A 20,564-nucleotide genomic window follows, 5' to 3' on the forward strand; every position below is an offset into this window, starting at 1 on the left:
ACAGAAACAAGATTTGTACATAATTGCCATTGGTCATAGCTAATTATCATTATTATTGCTGGATACAGTGAAACAGTGAAACACGCATTATTATTATTATTATTTTTATTATTATTATTATTATTCATTCCAGAGAGGAGCTGAGAAATTGATCTAACATACAACACGAATAATGCCGAGTTATCCCCTCGGCTGCCCCTCGAGAAAACCCGAGCGGAAAAGAGTAACTTGTTACAGGTGGGAATAAAAAAGCTTTTGTATACTCGGATGCATTCCGGGAGCATGGATAGTTATTAGCTAACTAACTAGGTAAGTTGTTGGCACTGTTTGCTCGGTGCCTGGATTGATAAGCAGCGCGGGCGGGAGCCTGGAGGGAGGGGGAAGGGAAGGGAAGAAAAGAAAATACCCATCAACTGTTAAATAACTACCTACGCTGCGTAGGTAGGGTAGGTTAGGCAGGACTGAAGGAGGCTTACCTGACCCGATGAACACTCACTTTACAGGCGCATTGTCTGCTCAGGTAACTATGGTTTCGCGGGGATTGTTGGAGATACAAGCGATTTAGGAGCATTATCAGATCATCGTCATTGTTGTTATTGTTATCATTTGTTTGGCTACGGGGGGGGGGGTTTGGGTTATAAACTAGGTATATATATATATATATATTATTAGAGCAAGTGTTTATAAAAAACTCAATGCACACACAGTTTTATTTATGCATCCTCCTTCCCGCGCGGGATAAATTTCCTCTCCAAATTCCGTCTGTCTGCCATTTGTTATTTGATATTGACATTCTCATCCGTGTTACGCATCAATTTATGTACTGTACCTAGGTGGGCATTCCTCCCCCTTCCGCCTTCTGACAAAAGCCCCGTTGCCGGAAGTTTCAGAAACCAGCCTATATCCGTTTTGGATGTGCATGTTTTTGATGATCTTTGTTTTGTTTTGCGTTTCATCTTTCATCCGCCGCCCTGCTGGCGATTGTAACAGATATCTCACAATCTGTTGACAGAGAATGATTCCAGCCCCCTTAACTACCAGTAAAAAGACTGGTGGTGATTGAGCTCTTTTTCCCTAGTGTCCTACAGATTAGATTACAAGGTTCTTCTAACTTATGTGGTTAGAAGCTCTGCTGCTGCTAAGCTACGAGTGTGTGTGCCAACATATGTTACTCCACCGATTTGAACTGAATCAAATCAACAAAAAATCATTTCTTAAAGATCTCTCTCATTGTGTGGAGATCACCCTCAGTTGAAGAGAGAGAGAAGACCTCAGAGTGAGCATCTCTCTCTAATTATTGATTTTTTCCCTTCCTCAAAATTGAATCATAGAAAAATCACTAAAGAGTAGCACAGGTTCAAGAGATAGATAGTGTTGACATATATATATATATATATGAAATGCTTCGGCCTCTTAACTACCAGTACAGACTGTTTGGTCCCAGTGCCCTACCCAATATATATATCTAGGGTGGAAACGGACATTGGAGATGGTAAAGTTGTATATGAGAAGGAATGAAAATGGTTGGAGATTTTTTAATCTGCCCAGGTGTGCTCACAATACGGAGTACAATGCTAAATGATGTAGTCGTTATAGACACAAAATACTAATTTTTTTTTTAAAAAAAAAAGAAAACGAAAAGCAAGCTATATGCCGAAATACTGCCCAATGATGAATTATAACGGAGAAAGGAGACAACTAACAGGAAGGGGAAAAAAATGAAGAAAGTAGAAGACAAAAAATAGCAGACAGAAGGAGAGGCATTAGGCATTATCTCCAAGGCTCTTATCTTTTATTGCAGGGACGGCCCCGTCTAGCGGTGTCAGAAATTCCTCTCTGGAATTCTTTTTCTTTTTGATATCTTTTTGACTTTGTTGAATGATTATGTGTGGAATAGTTATGTCGTCCGGTGTTGAAAGTTTATGTTTAGTTCTTTAGACAAAGTTCTTGGTCTAGGGTGAGAGGGAAAAAAAAAAAGGATAGGTGGGTAGGTGGGTTTAGAAGAGACCGTCAATTTCTCCAGTCTCAGCATCGACGTCGACATTGAGATAGCCTGGCGCGGTGGGGAGGCCGGGGATGGTTTGGATATCGGCTGCGAGGGCGTATCTGTGGAAATTTCTTTGTTAGCAGGTTGTTTTTTGTATGTATATATTTCTGAGTGTCTAAAGACCATCTGAAGGCTGAAGGATATAAATAGAGGTAGGCTTACAGATATCCCGCACCAACAGCTAGCCTGACATCTCTAATCGGAACAGTGAAGCCAGTCGGCGCACCCTTGAGGTTCGGATCATGGCTGAGCGAGTACTGCGTCTTCGCAATGCAGATGGGCAGGTTTCCGAATCCCTGCTTGGTATACGTATCCACCTTCTTCTGCGCGAGTTCGCTAAACTCCACCGCAGCAGCACCGTACATCTCCTTGCCGATGCGCTCGATGCGTTCCTGCACCGTGCCATGGAGGTCATACAGCATCTTGAAGTCCTTGGGCTTCGAGCTGGCCATGATGACGCCCTTGGCTAGATCGACGGCACCGGCGCCGCCCTCCGCCCAGTGGTTGGCAGGGATAGCATCCTCTGCGCCCGCGGTGATGGCCTCTTCGCGGATCACGGCGATTTCGGCGTCGGTGTCGGTTTCGAATTTGTTGATGGCGACCACGACGGGGATGCCGTAGCTCTTCGCGTTTGCGATTTGTTTCTTCAGATTGACGCAGCCGTTTCGGAGCAGTTCGACGTTCTCGGTCGTGTATTCTGGTGCCAAGGTGGCGCCGGGGGCGATTGGGGGTCCTCCTCCGTGAGCCTTGATGGCTCGAACGGTAGCGACGATGACAACGGTGTCCGGGACGAGGCCGGAGGAGCGGCACTTGATGTTGAAGAACCGCTCGCCGCCCATGGTGAAGTCGAAGCCGGCTTCCGTGACGACGAAGCCAGTCTTGGCTTCATGGTCCTCGCCTGGCTCGGTGCCTGCCAGTTTCAGGGCGAGTTTATCGGCCACGACGGAATTGGCGCCAATGCTGATATTGGCAAAGGGTCCGGCGTGGACAAACACCGGCGTCCCTTCAAGACTTTGCATGAGATTTGGCTTAATTGCGTCTCTCATCAGAGCCGCCAGTGCGCCGCCGCAGCCAATGTCGTCACAAGTGACTGGGTCTCCGTTCTTGGAGGTAGCAACCACCATTCTGCCTAGGCGTTCCCGCATATCGCCAAGGTCGTTGCTGAGGGCTAGGATAGCCATACATTCGCTGGCAACGGAGATATCGAAGCCGGTCTGTCTGGTATGGCCCTTCTCGGTTGCAGCTTGCCCAACCGTGATGGTTCGCAGATGCCTGTCGTTCACGTCCAGGACTCTCCGCCAGGTAATAGTCTCCGGGTCAATATCCAATCTTGCGAAACGGTTGATTTCCTCTGGTGTGAGGTCATCTGGGTTTGTTTTTGTAATTCCCAATTTCTTCAACCGTCGGAGGAAGATGGGCTGGAACTCTCGTTTTCCCTTCTTGACTGGCACCAGCCGTTTATACAGCGCACCATCGCTTTGTGTGGATTCGTGGAACATTCTTGTTTCAATAGCAGCTGCCAGCAAGTTGTTTGCAGCGGTAATGGCATGAATGTCACCGGTCAAATGAAGGTTGAATTCATCCATGGGGATGACTTGGCTGTATCCTCCTCCAGCGGCACCGCCCTTGATTCCAAAGGTGGGCCCTTGGCTAGGCTGTCGGACGTTGGCAAAGGCGATTCTGTTGAGGTGGGCACCAAGAGCTTGTGTAAGACCCATAGTCGTGGTTGATTTGCCCTCTCCCAAGGGGGTTGGTGTTATCCCGCACACCAAAATATATCGTCCATCACGGCGGTGGGACAGACGGTCCAAGAGGTCAAGGGTAACCTTGGCCTTGGTATGTCCGTATGGCTCCAATTCGTGCGGTGCGATGCCGATCTCCGCGGCAACCTGGGTAATAGGCTTGGGTCGCTGGGTCCGAGAGATGGCGATATCTGAGGGAACTGGGGTTTGAAGCTTGATAGGCAGAGGCGTGATGTGTCTATCCTTTTCCCTCTCGAAGTAGGCCCTGGCAGAATTAACCACATTCTGAAGAAGCATGGCTACAGTCATTGGACCAACCCCTCCAGGGACCGGGGTGATGTGCGAGGCGACTTCAACAGCAGCAGAAAACTCAACATCGCCAACCAACCGTTGGCCGGATTTCTTCGTTGCGTCAGGAACGTAGTTTGTGCCGACATCGATGACCACCGCGCCAGGTTTGAGCCAAGAACCCTTGACAAACTCGGGCTTCCCAATGGCAGCAACCAAGATATCCGCTTCCTTAACAATGGCTTCCAAATTCTTGGTCTTAGAGTGGCAGACAGTTACGGTGGCATCCGCGTTTTTCAGTAAGTAGCTGACGGGGCTTCCTACAATGTCACTTCTGCCCAAGACCACTGCATTCTTACCAGCCAGCTCAATCCCGGAGACACGAAGGAGCTCCATAACACCTTGGGGAGTGCATGGAACAAAAAGAGGCTTGCCACCTCTCTTGGCCAATTCCCCAATATTGACAGCTCCGAAGCCGTCCACATCTTTCTCCGAAGCGACAGCAGATGTAATGGTATGCTCCGAAAGGTGGCTTGGGAGGGGTAATTGGACGAGAATGCCGTGTACGCTCGGGTCGTTATTTGCAAGTGCGATTTCTTGAAGCAATTCAGGTTCGCTGATATCCTCAGAGAATTTGCTGAGTTTGCAGCTTATATTTGCCTATAATCGGAGGGAGTACAAAGTCAGCTTGTGTACTGTACTTCTATTGCAATTGAACACGATGGCGGGGTACATACCTCTTCAGCAGCCTTTAGCTTCATGCGAACATAAGTACCTAGCTACTGTTAGAACATGGGCGCAACAAGTAAAGGAGACGGAGGGTATTGTCTATTTCATACTAGAGTCTGATCTGTCACCAACTATATGCGGAATTAAGCCCAATTAGCTTCAAATTAGTTTTTTTAAGAAAGGGTAATATGCACTCCTTATATGCGAACAGGTAACTAAATGAACCCTGCAATTGGAAAAGATAGGGCGCATACTTTGGAAAATAACCAAGCTAGGCTTGAACCTAGGATTAGTTTCCTGCGCCTTCTGAATCTCGGCATTTAGACGCTCCCTAATGTTTTTGGCAATTGTATTGCCATCAATCCTGACAGCGGCCATATTGGATTTCGTGGACGAAAAAGAGCGTGTTCGTGCTGGAAAACGTGGGGAGGAGTGCGCTCGCGGAAAACGAGGGAAGGTAGTACAAATAGGCAGACTGATAGCTCGAGGGCCACTACTAATAATAGACCTGAGACTGCGTGAAGAGAAGCACCGCGCCGCCGATGTCGTGTAGCGGTGAGTGTGGGTTCGAGGGATGATGGAGGGGTAGTAGTAGGAGAGAGAGTTGGGCCGCACGGAGCGGGGGATCGGCGGCAAACGGAGGTGTTCGCGACAAACAACTCTACTGCTAGGTAAAACCATGACCTCGGCTGGGCCTGTGAACAGGAGCTGGGCTTAATAAGGGAACACTTAATTTCCGGCGGCTAGAGGGAGGCAGAATTGGTCAAAGGAGCGCGTGAAAGGCGCCCCTAAACGTCAAAGCTGGATGTCAGAGGAAAGGACTGATGAATGATTGGACCGACTCCATTGGGAGGGTGCTTAGGCCAAAAATGAAGAAATATTTTACATGGGAAATAAATCTACGGTCAATGAATTGTTTATTCGAGATTCTAAGCTATTAATACGTTACTGACTCAGCGCTGATCACACAATTGAATTATTCTGATTCGGATTTTTTTCACGATAATTTTCCCCCCCTAGAATCCGCCAATTTACCGTTTTTTTTTTTGTTAAAGTTTTTTCCTGATGACAAAGACAAATTTAAGGTTGGAATTGGCGATGTGGTTGTCGGATTATCATAGTTCCGGTAATACCGTTGCACCCGCAGCTGGTTACGGTAATTTAAGTCTTGGCACGGATCGAACGAAGTGTGCGACGAAAATTATCGACGGTTGGAAAAGGAAATAAATAATATTAATGACTTCAGCGGGAGCAAACGAGCGAACAGCCCACCGCCTAGCCAACGACACATCCCGCTCCACAGTCTATTACACTTGTCTGCCTGAGTGTAGCAAGCAATCTTCGGTGTCTTCTACATATCCTGCTATAGCTCTTGACGCGCGATCACTCCTGGTGATCCTCTGCTATCGGCAAAATGAGACCTATTCTGCTTCAGGGCCATGTAGGTCAAATCTAATTTTAATAGAACTCCGGCTACCACACCAAACCACCCTAGCTATGTTGATTTTTCCCCTTGGCTAACATACATGGAATTGTAGGAACGGTCTCTCAACCAAATAAAATTCAACCGTGACGGTGACCTGCTTTTCTCAGTGGCAAAGGACAAGATTCTCTGCTCATGGTTCTCCGCAAACGGTGAACGACTAGGCACTTATGAAGGCCACCAGGGTGCCGTGTGGACTGTCGATGTTACTCCAAACAGTGTTCTCGTCGCTACCGGCGCCGCAGACAATACCATCAGACTGTGGAATACGAAGACCGGCGAGTGTGTCAAGGTGTGGGATTTCCCCACGGCGGTCAAGCGGGTAGAGTTCAGCCCGGATGGCAAGCGGTTATTGGGCGTAACTGAGAAGCGAATGGGATACCTGGCTACGATTGTGGTCTTCGATATACGGTACGGTGATGGGGAAGGAAACAACTTGTACGACCAACCCGAAGAACCTTCTTTGAAAATCACATGCGAGGAGAGCAAGGCGACGGTTGCTGGCTGGAGTTTCTTGTCGAAATATATCATTGCTGGACATGAGGATGGCAGTGTCAGCCAGTATGACTCCAAGGTACGTTTTTCAAAGAGATAGCAAGATATGCTTTGCTTGTTTGCAAAGGAGTTCCTTGTATATATTAACTAGCATTTTCGATGTACAGACCGGAGAGCAGCTCGAAAATGTCCAAGCCCATGAATTCGACTACCAAATTAACGACATCCAATTCTCCCCTGACCGAACTTACTTCATCACTGCATGCAAAGATAAGAGTGCCAAGGTATGTGCCGCAGTCCTCATCTCCTTACCTATTTGCCCTCCTGAGCAAAAACAAATGATATGCCCCTAACCCCCAAAACCACCAGATTATCTCCTCTCGAAACCTCGCCATCCTTAAAACCTACGTAGCAGACACCCCCCTCAATACCGCCGCCATCACCACCAAGAAAGACTTTGTAATTCTCGGCGGTGGTCAAGCAGCCATGGACGTCACCACCACTGATGCCCGACAAGGAAAGTTCGAAGCCCGGTTTTACCACAAGATCTTCGAGGACGAGATTGGCCGTGTCAAGGGCCACTTCGGCCCTCTGAACACGATTGCCGCGCACCCTCTCGGCACTGGCTATGCCTCTGGAGGAGAGGACGGATACGTGCGTGTCCACCATTTTGATAAGCCGTATTTTGATTTCAAGTACGAGGTTGAGCGGGAGCAGATGCTGAAATGATGTCCCGGGAGAGAACGGAGGAGCTTTAATTAGGTATTGCTGGTTGGTTGTTGCTTGTTGTGTGCTGATGATGGGGATGGGTCGAGATGGACGGGAAGTTGTTGTGGGTGTGTTTTTATTTTTCTTATTTCCTTGTTCTTTTAACCTCTCTCTCTGCCTTTCATTTCAGCCTATGCGCTCCTCTTTTTCCTCATGTTTCGAGTGATAGCCTCCGATTTCATTTGTTTCTTGTATCTCTTTTCCTTTTAACGTTATTCTAACGCTGTCACATGGATATCTGCTTTTTTATTTTATTTTATTTCCCCCCTCTTGCCGCATAAAAATGGGTTTCCCGGTTTCTATTCCTTCAGTTGTTAAGGGGTTCCTTGGAAGGCAACTTATGTTTTGATCCTTGAAAAATAATAATACAAGCTCTGTCAATGTTATACTCAAACACTGTTATATACTTCTACTTCAGAAGGTTTTGTGATTCAAAGGTTGCTTAGGTCAGTGTAAAAGCTTCTGCAGCATACACTGGCTTGTAAAGAAAAGAAACAAATTAGTGTAGTCACTACTCCGTAGATGTACACAAGCTACTAGAGTCTCAGAGCAGTCAATCATTGTTCTAAAATCACATTCTCATCTATCACTTCTGATCACAATGAATATGTATATCTGAATACAGTTAGTAGTTACACAGACTGGCTACCAAGCTGGGATCATTGCTCTTCCGATTCCGATTCCGATTCCGATTCCGCCTAATTCATTATCGGCTGATTGGTCAAGTCAAGCCCCTATTATTGCGATTATTGCGACAATGAGCTCCTCAAAAGACAAGGCGAGCTTTCGACGGCGCACCGTGGCTCCCATCCAGGACACAAATGAAGCTTTCAAATGAAGAAGGCCCAATCCGTCGTCGTGCATTGAGTTTGAATTTGCGAGCGGCCCAATAGCTTATAACAACTTCCGCACCAGTGATGATTTAGGAAGGCAAGCCGCAAGTTCAAGCAACCAATCAAGCACCCCGAAAACTCTTGATTATGCATTGGCGCCATCAGCGGGCACCATTCCTTCAGATGATACATACCCCCCTCCCTTCCAGCTATATAGCCTAGCCTTTCTCCAAGATTTCTGCACAAGAAACTATCTGTAGCGACGTATGGGCTCTTCGGAATATCTGTTTATCCGAGTACAGCTGGGCAGTCGCCATTCCCCATTGGAGATTCGACCAACATTACGGCGAATTCGGTCAACTCTCTTCTTTCTTATTTGGCCCCTTCCATGGTAGTATTCCTTACCATATCCACTTCTATCACTGGAAGAGATTGATAAACATCCTAATTTTCACAACAAACATCAGTCTGGAATTTGAAAACTTCATCACATCCCTATCTACCACATCCGTGATACGCCGCTCCGCTCGCTATTTTGACTTGTTGAGGATCTCTGTGCATCAGAGTTCATTATGATGGGCTATGAGTGTGAATACTTTTTTTCCCATCGCGAGCCTCACTGGTCATTGGCTTGCATTCCAGATCCTCAGGACGAAGATAGCATCCGTTATGCTATCCTTGCTAGCATGGTGGAAGCACTGGTTGATGCATTCAATTGGAGACTAGAACATGGAATTCGCCGGGATAACACAATGGACAAATCTGAGTAGCGGAGATTCAATTTCTCAAGAGAAGATGCCCCATCCTGGACTTCAAAGATTGGCCCTGTCGCAAAGCCCCTAACTTTTCATGAGGCTGGCTCCACTGACATGACACTTGAGCGACATTTCTTCAAAAGAAACATCAAAGTGCCGAATGGATACTTGTACACAGTATAGCACTTGAAGATTTATACAGTGAACGGACATGTCCGCCTTTTGTACCATGGTCACCAGCCAAGAGCCGCGAAGCTCGATCTACTTGGACGTCAGCGACAAAGATATTTCGTTTTCTATAAGCTGGGATGTGACTGAATGGATAGACGATTGATGATCCTGCAAGGCACAGCGCTCCTAGAGGGAGTATTTTAGTCGCAATTCTTAACAAGGACAGCTAGATGTTTTGTTTGTGTACGTACGCCTAAGGTCTTTATCCAGTGTAATCCGCGTGGCAAGAATAGATAGGCGATTAGGCAGGAAGTCGCTATGTCCATCTTGCAGGGCATATATATGTGCACATGGGGTAACTCCGCGGCTGGTGTCTGAAATCAAGCCATCTTTATGTCTCATTGGGTATTAATGATTAGATGACAGATGATAGGAAGGGGAAGGAATTAAGTTCCAATTTAATACAACAATGAGTACAATACAGGCAGACTACAGCTTAAGGCAGGTTCTCTATTTAGTGACCTGTGTAGCAGTTCTCATGCACAAAACCGATCATTTTGGGTTCCTAAATTCACATCACACATCTTGCAATGCATCGGCTTAAAATTGTCAAGATGCCATCTCCCGAGATGCATAAGAATGAAATACCCCATTATTAAGGCGAATAAAACAAAACTTGGGACTGTGCTCAAGCAGTTGCAGCATACAGTAGGTTCAGTGACTACTACAACTCTTGATTTTGTATCAAGATCCAGCCCAGAGTGGTCAACATTCGGAACAATGTGGCCTTCTTCTACTCCACAATAGGCCGTAACAGCGTTGGGATAGCAGTGATTCGACGCTGTAATTCTGCCTCCGGAGTGCTTGGTGGTAGTGTGTGAGACGCTCCGGAGCCATGTAGTCCTGACCACTCTAGGACGTCCCTCACCTCATTGCCTACAAGCTTTCCAGTGAGCAGGCCTCAGTGTCGACCAGAGGCTGCTCCTCTTGATACCGCTTAAGGATGTCATGTTTGGGCCTCACTCGAGCCCGTTGTTTCGCATTGCGCAGCTCTCGAAGGGCGTTCCTATACTTATTATCTCTCGCTTCATATCTGGGTGCCCCTCGAGCAGAAGTACGCCGCCGTCGGAGTTTTTCCACCCTTCTACTCACGTAGGAGTAGGGGGATGTCTGGTTTTTTTCTAGCTTAGGGCCTGTTCAGTGACCCCGTCCAGAGTTGTATCAGTTCATACAGTGCCAGCCTGTACAGTTCTGAACAGCTCTGAATGAACTTGTATACACTAATCTGATCAGATAAGACCTGCTGTTTAACAGGTTCTGTATATAACTACAAGTACAATTATTACTAAACTTTATAAAATGTGCACAGAACTTGTGCTAATTATTATGAAGTTGTTTATTTCATAACAATGAATAATCAGATGTTTTATTCTTCTGTATCTCACTCTATATATATATACAGTGCAGGCTCTGTTCTAGCACAAGATAAAAGTAAAAGAACAAGCAATTCAAAAAGCCTACTTTTATAAGAATCAATGCTGTCAATATATGATGTGAAAAAAAAAAGGTCAGGCTAAATACTTGCTGTGATGATTGGTATATTTGCTTCTCCATCACATCACCCCGCCTTCTTTGCCCCACCTGAAACATTCAGAACAAACAAATACCAACAAACATATAACCTCCTCTTCTAACTCCTCTTCTAACTCCTCTTCTACCTCCTCTTCTACTGTTTCTTCTTTATCTCTATCCCTTGAACTTCACACTCTGTTGGGTTCTCCCTTGCATTGATTGCTATTGAACCCGACTCTCATTCACCTCCCCGGCGGGCTTGACTGAGATACATCCCTCCCGGTAGTTAACTAGTTAATAGCGGGGCTACTAAATATCTTCTACCATAACTACCAAATACCAAAACAATCAACACCACCACAAACCGTCATATCCTTCAGCATTCCTAACGCAGCCCGTTACCCGTTCCCTCAAACCCTTTTCCGAGATCAACTAGGCGGTGTGTGTGTGTGTGTGTGTGTGCCAATCCAGCAGCAAAAGCCCCAACCATGGCCTGGTCGACTACCACTACCGTCGCGGTGACGTGCCTGCTCTTCCTCCTCTTTACACGGCCTACCCACGCGTTCGGAGCTGGCAATATCGCCTCCATATCCAAGATAGAGGGTCAGAATTGGCGCCATGGCGATATTGAGGATGTGATCCTGACATTGCTGATGGCCCGGTCCGCCGGTGGGAAGAAGTTTTCAAAAATGCATCTCAAGCGTATCTATTTTGGAAATTGGCTTCGGGTATGGTTTTTGCTCTTATATACATACATTTTTTTTATTAAACTTCTTCTTTTTTCTTTTTTGGTGGTATTGTGAAACAGCATGGAAAACTAACTTTTTCCCAAAGGATTATAGCCAGGCCATCGATATTGGTACCGTGAAATATGTCTCGGCGGAGGCTATCAGACTTCTCCTTTGGGTTTTGGGATTTATGAGCTTTGGGTATTAACTATTGTTACCCCCTCCCTACCTACTGGATCTTCTGGAATGAAATCATTTTTTACCTGATTTGAAACTATCCTAAATTATGATTTCTTCAGGTACGGCACGGGCGAGTTTGAAGTCACCATTGATCGCCTCGGATGCTACCAACCTACGGAACATATCGATAATCCATTGGGATATGGCGAGGGCCAAGACCCGCGTCGATACTATTCGCGCCTCAGGGGCCCTGTTGACGAACAGAGAGAGTTAGGCATCGATCCTCGTACAGGTAAGAGACTGTCAGCCGTCATTATTCAATCAATGCACTGCTGCGGCTGACTGTGATCTCGGTTTCTAGGTATGAAGAATTATATCGCAACTGAGGACCTGGGTATCGACAATTCTGCTACTCTGCTCAGAAGAATTTTCGGCGAATGCATTGCACTGGGCCGCAGATATTCGCGCTCCGGCAGAGAGGCTGATTTATTTGAGGCCTTGAGACTTCTTGGAACTGGCCTGTAAGTTTTACTGCTATTATGTTTGATATTTAGGTGTCTATTTGTCTAACAGACGGATTAAAATAATCTAGACACACTCTGGAAGACTACCTCGCTCATAGCAACTATACAGAACTTAGTCTTATTGAGCTAGGCGAGACTAATATTTTCCCTCATGTGGGGAGAAACACCATGATTGAACTCAGAGGAGCTAGAAATCCTGTTTATCCCATTGTTACCGGCACATTCGGCGGTGGTGAGTAAACGAGCATCCGGATTGAAGTGGAAATACATTCAAAAAAATGCACTACTGACATGTTCTCTACCTTGTAGTTGACTTCCTCCATAGTGTTATGGGAGAAATTTCTGATAAAGCAACGCAGTCGGAAATCCAAAACCTGGAGGGCCTGATCAAGGAATCCGAAAACCAAAAACCACAGGAAGGATTTCTCCAGGCCCTCCTCGATAAGATCCCCGACAGTCTCTTCGGGGGTGACGACAGCACAGGCAAAATGAATGAGTTCCAGTCCAATGCTGAGTCCACCAAGCAGCGGAACGAGAATATTACTCCTCGCGAGTCCGAAGCATGGGCCACTTACATGAATGATGTTCACCAACAGATGTACCCCCTCCTAGAATGGCATGACAACTTGATGAAATCGATCAACGAGGCAATCGACAAGATACCCGTTCTTCCCGAGCTGATTGAACAGGCACAGGAGCAGATTACCGTTTTTGTCTTTTCCGTTATGGCCCCCTATGTTCTCCCGATCATCAGACAGGTCAAGCAGGAGCTTGAAACGGGTTCATCGGAGGTCATCCAAAACAGCAAGCAGGAGCAATTTAACACCTTTACTGATGATTACTGTACCGATCCGACTCACTCCATGCTTTCCAAGGACCATTTCAGCAATGTTTTGAACGAGCCTGCTGGAAGTCAGTTCTTTCTACTATTTTAACCCCCACTCCTTTTCTCCCATCCCTCCAGATTTAGTTGCCGGGAACATCACCCGATCTCTGACAGTGTGCTTACTAACTGATCTATTGTTTCCAGAGGCTGCTTCGGAGATTGTGAGATGGGTTGTTCCCCAGATCATGGAATGCTGGGATGACGAAAGCGTCGACGTTGACCGTGTCATGAATAGGATTATCAGTGGCGTCCTTCACCACCCTGCTCTGCGTGAGTACGGAGAAGATGGCGCACAAGAGATGCGCGGCATTATGTTCGGAGTTGTCGAGAGTTGGTGGAACGAACAAGGGAGACGCGGCCAGGACTCACTCCGTCAGCAACTCCGCAGAGAAGGTGTGCAGAATGGTGAAAATCATAAGCCTGGTGTTCACGACTCCGGCCACGGTTGCGGCAAACCAATGGGTCTCCCTAACCGCGACCGCCCCGTCGCAGGAGGTGCCCTGGATTTGTTCGGCCTCGAAGGCCTAAGAGCTAAAACTTCGAAGTCGAGCGCTTCAGACATAGAAAAAATGGCTTCTAAAGCTGTTGGCGGCGGATTGCTTGGGAGTTTGGTTGGAGGGATAGTTGGTAGCGCCGCGGGTGGTGAATTCGAGGAACGTGACGACGGTAAGCGCCATAAGGAGAAGAAAGACAACTACTCAGATCCTCATTATCATTCTTCCCATTCCAAGGGCAAGGATTATGATAAAGAAGAAAAGAAGAAGAAAAAGAAGGATAAGGAGGAGAAAGGGGACAAGGATGAAAAATATGAGAAAAGAGACAAAGATAAGAAAGAAAAGAAGGACGAGAAGGATAAGAAGGACGAGAAGAAGAAGGACGAGAAGAAGGACGAGAAGAAGGACAAGGAATATGAGATTGACGGGAATGATAAGAAAGACAAAAAGGATAAAAAGGACAAGAAAGACAAGAAAGCTGACAAAGATAAAAAATATAAAGAACATAAGAAACACAACGACGGCGACGACTATGAACGGGAGGGTGGCGGTGAGAGGTACGAACGAGACAGGTACCAAAGCGGAGGTTACCGCCAGCCACAACATGGTGAAACCGCTGGCTATGGACGTGCTGAAGAAGGGTTCGTTATCCACTACTGCTCTTTTCATTTTCTAACCCCCTCGTCTAAAAAATTCTTACTTTTCATACTATATTATATGTATGGTAAAAACTAACTTTTTGTTCTCTCCACGATTCGAAAAGGTACAATAGAGCGAGCTCCGGCGGCTACGAGGCGGGCGGACATGGTGGCTATTCCGGCAGCGAGAGCCGTGGCCATGGGCACAGTGAGTCTCAGCGTTACGGCGGAGGGGATGGGGGTGGTGAGGCTCGTGGCTATAGTGGAGGTTATGGCAGCGAGAGTCGTGGTGGTTACGGCCATCAACAGGAATACGGGACCTCATCTCACAAGCATCATGGCCACCGTGAGCGCTCCAAGTCCCGCGAAAGGTCTTCTCGCCGGTACGAAAGCGGACATTATGGCAACGATGAGCGCCGTCATGGCAGTCGTGAGCGCAGCCGTGATCGCAGGCGACATGACGACGACAGCGGCGATGATGACTATCGTCGTCGGCATAAGAAGAAGGATGATGATGGCGATGACGGTAGTGATGATGGAAAGAAGCATAGGCGTAAGCATAGGCATCACAGGCGTGATTCTTAGATGCTTGGGTTTGTTTACGGCTGTTTCGCATGGTTGGATTGGTAGTTGAATGGCATGAACGAAAGAAAGGTATAGGTGAAATATTGAATTGGTATTTGCTAGATACGGGAGGGTGTGATGATGATATTTGGGCAATTTTCTGTTTTCTTCAGTCTGAATCGATTAGTTGCATAAAACAATTGAACTACAGGAATATTCTAACAGTAAATAACTACCATCATTGATGTATAATTTTTTGTCGTCATAATAGTAACAAAAAGTCAAAAAGGAAAAAAGTAAGGATGAAAGAATAGGGGAACATCTGACTGCACTTTAGAACTAAAGGGATATTCATTGCTTCGTTACTTCATTTCTCGAGACCTGGTTATTGACAGACTTCCTCTGGCAAGTTAAGTTGTAGAGAATGCAAAACTCAATCCACCACTCGCAACATATCAAACGCTTCATGCCCAACAAGCTTTCGAAGAATCTTCATCGGATCTATCCTCTTCGTTTTCTTCTTTGCCTCTTTCTGAACAACTGCCCACTCCCCATCCCCATCACCTTCCACCTCATCCTGTTTTTCTCCCACGTCCTCCTCCTTCTCCTCTCCAAACATCCCACCATCCAAAAACACCTTCATCAATGCCTGACTCTGCCCGCTCACCAACGCCGTCCCCTGAATCTCGAACGTGACGGGAACCGCCCCTGCTCTCGCCGCTAGGTTCCAGTAGACCAACTGAGGCACCTCATACCCATGCTTCCTAAACTCCCGCTCGACAATCTGGTGATGGGTCTGCCATTGCGCCCCACTTTCCGCGTCCCTAACCCAGTCACACTGTGCCTCATCAAACTCCATGTCGCTAAACACAAACACCGTCTTGACCATATCTTCTGGCGGAATCTTATTCTCCACCGCCAGGGGCAATAGCAAGTCCCGAAACACCTTGATAAAGTCCGTGTTTTGCCCCCACGGCACAGTGCGTACGTTTTCCACGCGCTCCGCCAAAGACATGCCATTTATAATATGTATCTTAGGCTCTTCTGAGAAGGTGATAATCCGCCCTCCAAACGGCGGTTTGGTTACTTCAGCCATCACAAGACTGAGGCCAATGGCATTGTGTAGTGGTCCTATTCTGTGTCGATCCAGCGGGTCCTCCATAGAGCCACTAACGTCACATAGGGCTATAGCACTACTAAGGGTCCCAGAGTCCTTGATGCGCTGCACTAGCGTCTTCCATTGCGCATCTGCGACGCCGTAATCGTCAGATGCAACTCCCGAATTGTGTGGCCAAACTTCTTTCACAAGTAAACCGGGGGTCAGGATGGCGCCGGAGATTTTAGCATCACCCTTCTGCACGGCCTCGATGTAACACTTGAAACGCTCAGTGTCTTTTTTCTGGAAGAGGCCCTTGTATTGATTCATGGCCAGGGAGGGGACTTTGGAATATTCAATGTTTGAGAAAGTTTTGGCGGAGATGTCGCGTTCGACGATAGCAAGAGCTTTGCGAAGCGGGGATAGGGTGTGGGCGCGGTAGTTTTCACGAGCACGCTTGAGGTAGACTTCTCGAGAGTGCGATTGGGTACCTGTAGAGTCGGGGTTAGGCCCGAGCGCGGATTTAGGGAAGAGGAGCTCCGATATTGTGGAGGCGATGAGGGTGTATTTGTCGTGAAAACGTTCTAGAGAAGGAGCCCATTTTGCACAGAGGGAGATTTCACGGAGCGCTGCTTTATTGCTGTTCTTGGTGCCGGATTCAAGGAGGAGCATATCCTTCCGTAGCTGTTCGGCGAAGAGCCGGGCAACGGTTAAGTGGAGGGCGCGGTGAAAAGGATCGGTGGCGAGGCGGTTGAGGACTTTTTCACGGCGCCTCGCTTTTTCAGCCCTGGATACCGCTTTCTGTTCAAGCTCGAGTTCAGCGGGGGACTTGTTTTTTTCCTTTTGGGCATCTGCCCTTGCCCCTCTTCTGTACCGACCACCCGTTTCCGTTCTCAGCGGCCGTGTGCCGTCCAGCTTCCTCGGAACTCGATGATCCACCAACAGTACTCGGTCAGGATTGCTCATGTCCAGTTTCCCCTCCACCGATAGGACCAAAATATTGAGCAAGTCTTTCCAATATCCATGAGAGCCGCTGTGGATAACACCATAATCATCCACCTCCACCGTGTCCTTTTCATCCCCCTCACCAACATTCTCAACAACAACCTGTTCATCACCCTCCCTTTCCTTCGCGTCCTTTTTAACCACAGGTCTGTAGAGCCACTTCAAATTTCGCAAAAGTGTTCGTGGATGGTACTGGCCCAGCCACCCTAGCTGCTGATAAAACTTAGTTTTATCCCCCTTCCCCAAATGAATACTGCGGACCGCCCAAATAATTTTGAGCGTCATCAACGAATCGGCCTGCCATGACTGCTCAAGCATTGCCGCTAGTGATAGGGTGTCACTGTCGTCGCGATCGCCATCACTGTCATCACCGTCAACGTAATTAAACAGTTCCAGCAAAGGGGACTGTGTTGACGCAAATGCCATCCCGTTGTTTGTCGTCAACATGCGATTTCTCCGCGCCATTTCGGCTTTCAGGGCTTCTTCGCTGACGGTAGGGTCTATAGCGGCGCGGTCAAGGGCATCGACGAAAGAGTTGCCAGTTGTGTTTGACTTTGTTGTCTCCGCATCCGCCGAGTCGGGGTCTTTGCCTGTATCAATTTGCAAATTGCGCACAGCATTCTCCACGCCAGCGAGAGCGGGAAGGGTTTTGAAGATATGCGCCTCAAACTCTGCGTCAGACATCCGTATGCATGGGTCTTCTGGCAGGAGGACTGGGAAGCTAGAGTCCATAGAGCTGGTTTTCACCCTCTTTGCCGGAGGTAGTAGTTGTGTTGATGGCCTTTCACCTTTAGATCGCTCCTCCCCAGAGTTGGAGGGGTTGTTGGTATCCATTGTCGATAACGAATCTTGGTCAATTGTTATTATTCGAGTGTTGACCGGGTCGTTATGCTTTGCTGGTAAGAGATGAAACAGATGAATAGAAGGACATACCTTCTATTTGTCTCTAAAGAAGACTTTGTAGATGTATCAAGTCATCCACCTGGCCGCAAAGGTTTTATTTACTTTTGGGCCCAAGTAGCAGTTGGCTGTAGACTACATGCAGGTGGGTATATGTATTGACCCCAAATAAATAAAGCTTTAGATCCTGAATAAAAAACCTATTAACCAGATCAGTTCCACACGGGAGAATCAGGAAAAGAGGGAAAAAAGAAGGAAGAGCACAACCACATAACCTTTTAGTGCTTACCATGAGCGATGGCAGGCCATATAAGTATCCCGCCCCCCACCACAACCACCACCGACAGACCCCTCCAACGACCCCTCCATTTCAACGATGGGAGGTTGGTTTTCTGAGTCACTGGCAGCAAGTTTGACTAGTTTATTTCTTCCCGCATGGCGAATCATGAGCAAGCTATGCACAAATTGTAGGGGAAAACCCTTGTTCTTAGGCACTCACTCGCTTACCCGTTTTGCTCCCCGCCAGGTGCCAATGTTCAGCTCGGAGAGTTGGTATGGCCTGGGAGGAAAGAAAGAAATAAAATGAAGTCACTATGCATGCGAATATATAGTTGCGGGCAAGTAACTAACCACCTCCGAGGAAGAAATGTCAGACGGAGAAACTGATACAAAAAACTTCAGACGAGTAACCCCCACTTTAACAATTGCTATCAAATGTCTAATAAGCCATTTTTTTGAAGCGGAACCAACCAAGGCATATTAAAAAAAGGGAACAATTCACAAGACTTACACTCCCAATCATATGATAGAATTACCCAGGTTTATGAAGAAAAGAGACATCGATTCATTGTGAAGTCCAAGCGTGTATTTGGAACACCGAGCATACAGGTGGAAGTCTCATGTGTATTTTCTTCTTTCATGGAAACTGATCAACCCTTGTCGGCGTGGACATCGGTGTGCCTTCAAGCGCTAATCGCATAATGTTACGTATGTGGGATATGATCTCGGACGATTTCCCCCAGTTCCAGTCAAGTCCTGAACCAGTTCTCGAATACTAAATCGACAGTTGTGCCCTGAACCTTAGCAAGCTGAAAGTATTTCCTGTGCAGAGTAAATATCGAGTCCTCACTCACCTTAGAGTCGTGATAAATTCGGAGGAAATAGAACTCGACACCATCGCTGCATATTCCATAAACAGTAGCGTTCTTCCTTCCGCCCTCCTTCCGCCTCGAATGCACGATACCTGGCCCCGAAAGAAAGCAGCATACGTCGTTAGCAAAGTGCATTCTACGTATTGTTTATACGCCCGGGACAAGAAACCGATAATTCATATATGCCCGCCCCCCAATCAGACAAGTCATACATACTCATAAGGGCCAAACATTTTCCCTCCCCCTGCCGCGCCGTGGTCTCCCCACCCATCGCTACCTACAACCACCAAATTCGACGCCATCTCCTTTGCGGACCCATACCACAGCGCGAAATCTGCCGTGCCGTAGAGTAGGCGTGCGCGGCCATTATATTCCACTGCACTCGATAATGGCGTCTCCACGCTCAATCGCACTATCTCCGGCCCCACGGGGCACCAAGATGCATCAGATAGTGTTGGGGATGCTTGCCCAGGAATGATTTCAGAATCAGGAGGAGCAATAGACTGATCTGAGATGACAGCATTATAGCATCGTTCCTCTGCTGCAAGACAGTTCAATAGTATGAGGCTCAGGCGACAACGGACTAGACCTTCACTTTTGCGGCCGGAGCTGATATGATCGAGATCGGATAGGAGAGTACCTATGCCTGGGTAATTAGCGGTGGAGATTGTACACTTTCCAGTATATCCAGGCATATAAGATCCGCAGTCAAAGTAGTGGGCAAATCCCTTACTCAAGTAGTGGAGATATCCATACACGGCAAATCCCAAATACTCGGATCCTTATCACACTTCAACTTGAACATTCCAACTACATCTTCTGGTCTCACTTCGTCCGTAGGAAGCTAAAAGCAGAAATCAAAATAAACAAACCTTCAGTTAGCACCCAGTAATTCAGTGTCTAGCCACGCCCTACCTCATGAATAGGACCCAGCAGCCATCTTTGAAGCTTAAAGCGAGCTAGGGAGGGAGGGAAACGCACTATATCCTGCATCGCCTCATTGAGTATTTCGATACGGGCGAAAAGCAAATTGCGCATGTCTAGGGGGAGTAGGGGAGATAATTTGTCCCTAAGCCAGCACACGAAGCCCATGCAGTGTCGGGTCACTAAGGGATGCATTCTTGTAGCTTTCCTTTAGGTGGCGTCTTTAAAGAACGTTTGTGATGTCGGCATGTAAGAAATGCAACAAGAAAAAATAGCAACGCGGGTAAAAAAAATAGTTCAATGCTGAGAAGACTGGACGTATCTTCGAACTCTTGAACCCGTGATGGATGCAATCACAGACAAAAAATGGCATGGAGGAAGAGAACAGACCTGGGAAATAGAATGAGGAAACGGAGAGTGACGAGTGCCAGTTCGCAGCCCCCTCCCGTCTTCCGTATGTGTATTTACTGACACGAGACGGAAGGTCCATGGCTGGTGTTTAAAATAGAGTATTTGGGAAGGCAGATTTGATCGAAGAAAGTATGACGTGCTTTCGTGGACAAACATGAAGACGAGACTATAAGCAAGCCT

At 47.2% G+C, this 20,564-nt stretch overlaps 6 protein-coding genes across 8 annotated transcripts; 3 read left to right on the plus strand and 3 right to left on the minus strand.

Annotated features, from left to right (window-relative positions):
* Window positions 1-1,090: 1,090 nt before the first annotated feature.
* Window positions 1,091-5,788, minus strand: BDBG_02002 (formate-tetrahydrofolate ligase). Its single transcript, XM_002627285.2, has 5 exons — window positions 5,061-5,788; window positions 4,917-4,937; window positions 4,815-4,852; window positions 2,210-4,737; window positions 1,091-2,106 (listed from the first exon to the last, which is right to left on the minus strand). The coding sequence occupies exons 1-5, from the start codon at window positions 5,485-5,487 to the stop codon at window positions 1,998-2,000; spliced, it is 3,123 nt and encodes a 1,040-aa protein (XP_002627331.2). The 5' UTR covers window positions 5,488-5,788; the 3' UTR covers window positions 1,091-1,997.
* On the plus strand, window positions 5,589-7,814 carry BDBG_02003 (eukaryotic translation initiation factor 3 subunit I). Its single transcript, XM_002627286.2, has 4 exons — window positions 5,589-6,247; window positions 6,345-6,863; window positions 6,952-7,068; window positions 7,154-7,814. Exons 1-4 carry the CDS (start codon window positions 6,221-6,223, stop codon window positions 7,511-7,513), a joined length of 1,023 nt encoding a protein of 340 aa, XP_002627332.1. The 5' UTR covers window positions 5,589-6,220; the 3' UTR covers window positions 7,514-7,814.
* Window positions 7,815-8,756: 942 nt separating this feature from the next.
* BDBG_16486 (uncharacterized protein) lies at window positions 8,757-10,124 on the plus strand. Its single transcript, XM_031724432.1, has one exon. The coding sequence runs from the start codon at window positions 8,958-8,960 to the stop codon at window positions 9,153-9,155; it is 198 nt and encodes a 65-aa protein (XP_031576812.1). The 5' UTR covers window positions 8,757-8,957; the 3' UTR covers window positions 9,156-10,124.
* A 648-nt stretch (window positions 10,125-10,772) lies between these two features.
* On the plus strand, window positions 10,773-15,381 carry BDBG_02004 (NIMA-interacting protein TinC). Of its 3 annotated transcripts, XM_031720591.1 has the most exons (9): window positions 10,810-11,611; window positions 11,718-11,812; window positions 11,911-12,083; window positions 12,153-12,312; window positions 12,384-12,547; window positions 12,625-13,227; window positions 13,346-13,867; window positions 14,198-14,336; window positions 14,459-15,340. In XM_031720591.1, the coding sequence occupies exons 1-9, from the start codon at window positions 11,372-11,374 to the stop codon at window positions 14,916-14,918; spliced, it is 2,556 nt and encodes an 851-aa protein (XP_031576815.1). In that variant the 5' UTR covers window positions 10,810-11,371; the 3' UTR covers window positions 14,919-15,340. The 3 variants fall into 3 exon arrangements, with proteins under 3 accessions (XP_031576813.1, XP_031576815.1, XP_031576814.1); XM_031720589.1 differs by having other exon boundaries at window positions 10,773-11,611; window positions 13,346-14,336; window positions 14,459-15,381; XM_031720590.1 differs by having other exon boundaries at window positions 10,820-11,611; window positions 13,346-14,336; window positions 14,468-15,340.
* BDBG_02005 (uncharacterized protein) lies at window positions 15,331-17,832 on the minus strand (the record flags this gene model as incomplete). Its single annotated transcript, XM_002627288.1, has 1 exon — window positions 15,331-17,832. One exon carries the CDS (start codon window positions 17,830-17,832, stop codon window positions 15,331-15,333), a length of 2,502 nt encoding a protein of 833 aa, XP_002627334.1.
* Window positions 17,833-18,926: 1,094 nt separating this feature from the next.
* BDBG_02006 (uncharacterized protein) lies at window positions 18,927-20,087 on the minus strand (the record flags this gene model as incomplete). Its single annotated transcript, XM_031720592.1, has 5 exons — window positions 18,927-18,999; window positions 19,032-19,141; window positions 19,262-19,689; window positions 19,806-19,893; window positions 20,031-20,087. 5 exons carry the CDS (start codon window positions 20,085-20,087, stop codon window positions 18,927-18,929), a joined length of 756 nt encoding a protein of 251 aa, XP_031576816.1.
* Between the last annotated feature and the right edge of the window lie 477 nt (window positions 20,088-20,564).

This window comes from Blastomyces gilchristii (genome assembly GCF_000003855.2).
Source record: "Blastomyces gilchristii SLH14081 genomic scaffold supercont1.3, whole genome shotgun sequence".
Lineage (NCBI taxonomy): Eukaryota > Fungi > Ascomycota > Eurotiomycetes > Onygenales > Ajellomycetaceae > Blastomyces > Blastomyces gilchristii.

Bases quoted from the DNA above. Each gene is read 5' to 3' on its own strand.
- BDBG_02002 (XM_002627285.2), bottom strand. From the start codon at position 5,487: ATGGTTTTACCTAGCAGTAGAGTTGTTTGTCGCGAACACCTCCGTTTG. The intron at 4,938-5,060 runs GTATGCGCCCTA...TTCCGCATATAG, and splicing joins TAGCTTGGTTATTTTCCAAA to TTGGTGACAGATCAGACTCT. The intron at 2,107-2,209 runs GTAAGCCTACCT...AAATTTCCACAG, and splicing joins GCTGTTGGTGCGGGATATCT to ATACGCCCTCGCAGCCGATA.
- BDBG_02003 (XM_002627286.2), top strand. From the start codon at position 6,221: ATGAGACCTATTCTGCTTCAGGGCCAT. The intron at 6,248-6,344 runs GTAGGTCAAATC...ATGGAATTGTAG, and splicing joins CTATTCTGCTTCAGGGCCAT to GAACGGTCTCTCAACCAAAT. The intron at 7,069-7,153 runs GTATGTGCCGCA...CAAAACCACCAG, and splicing joins GCAAAGATAAGAGTGCCAAG to ATTATCTCCTCTCGAAACCT.
- BDBG_16486 (XM_031724432.1), top strand. From the start codon at position 8,958: ATGATGGGCTATGAGTGTGAATACTTTTTTTCCCATCGCGAGCCTCAC.
- BDBG_02004 (XM_031720589.1), top strand. From the start codon at position 11,372: ATGGCCTGGTCGACTACCACTACCGTCGCGGTGACGTGCCTGCTCTTC. The intron at 12,084-12,152 runs GTAAGAGACTGT...CTCGGTTTCTAG, and splicing joins AGGCATCGATCCTCGTACAG to GTATGAAGAATTATATCGCA. The intron at 12,548-12,624 runs GTGAGTAAACGA...TCTACCTTGTAG, and splicing joins TACCGGCACATTCGGCGGTG to TTGACTTCCTCCATAGTGTT.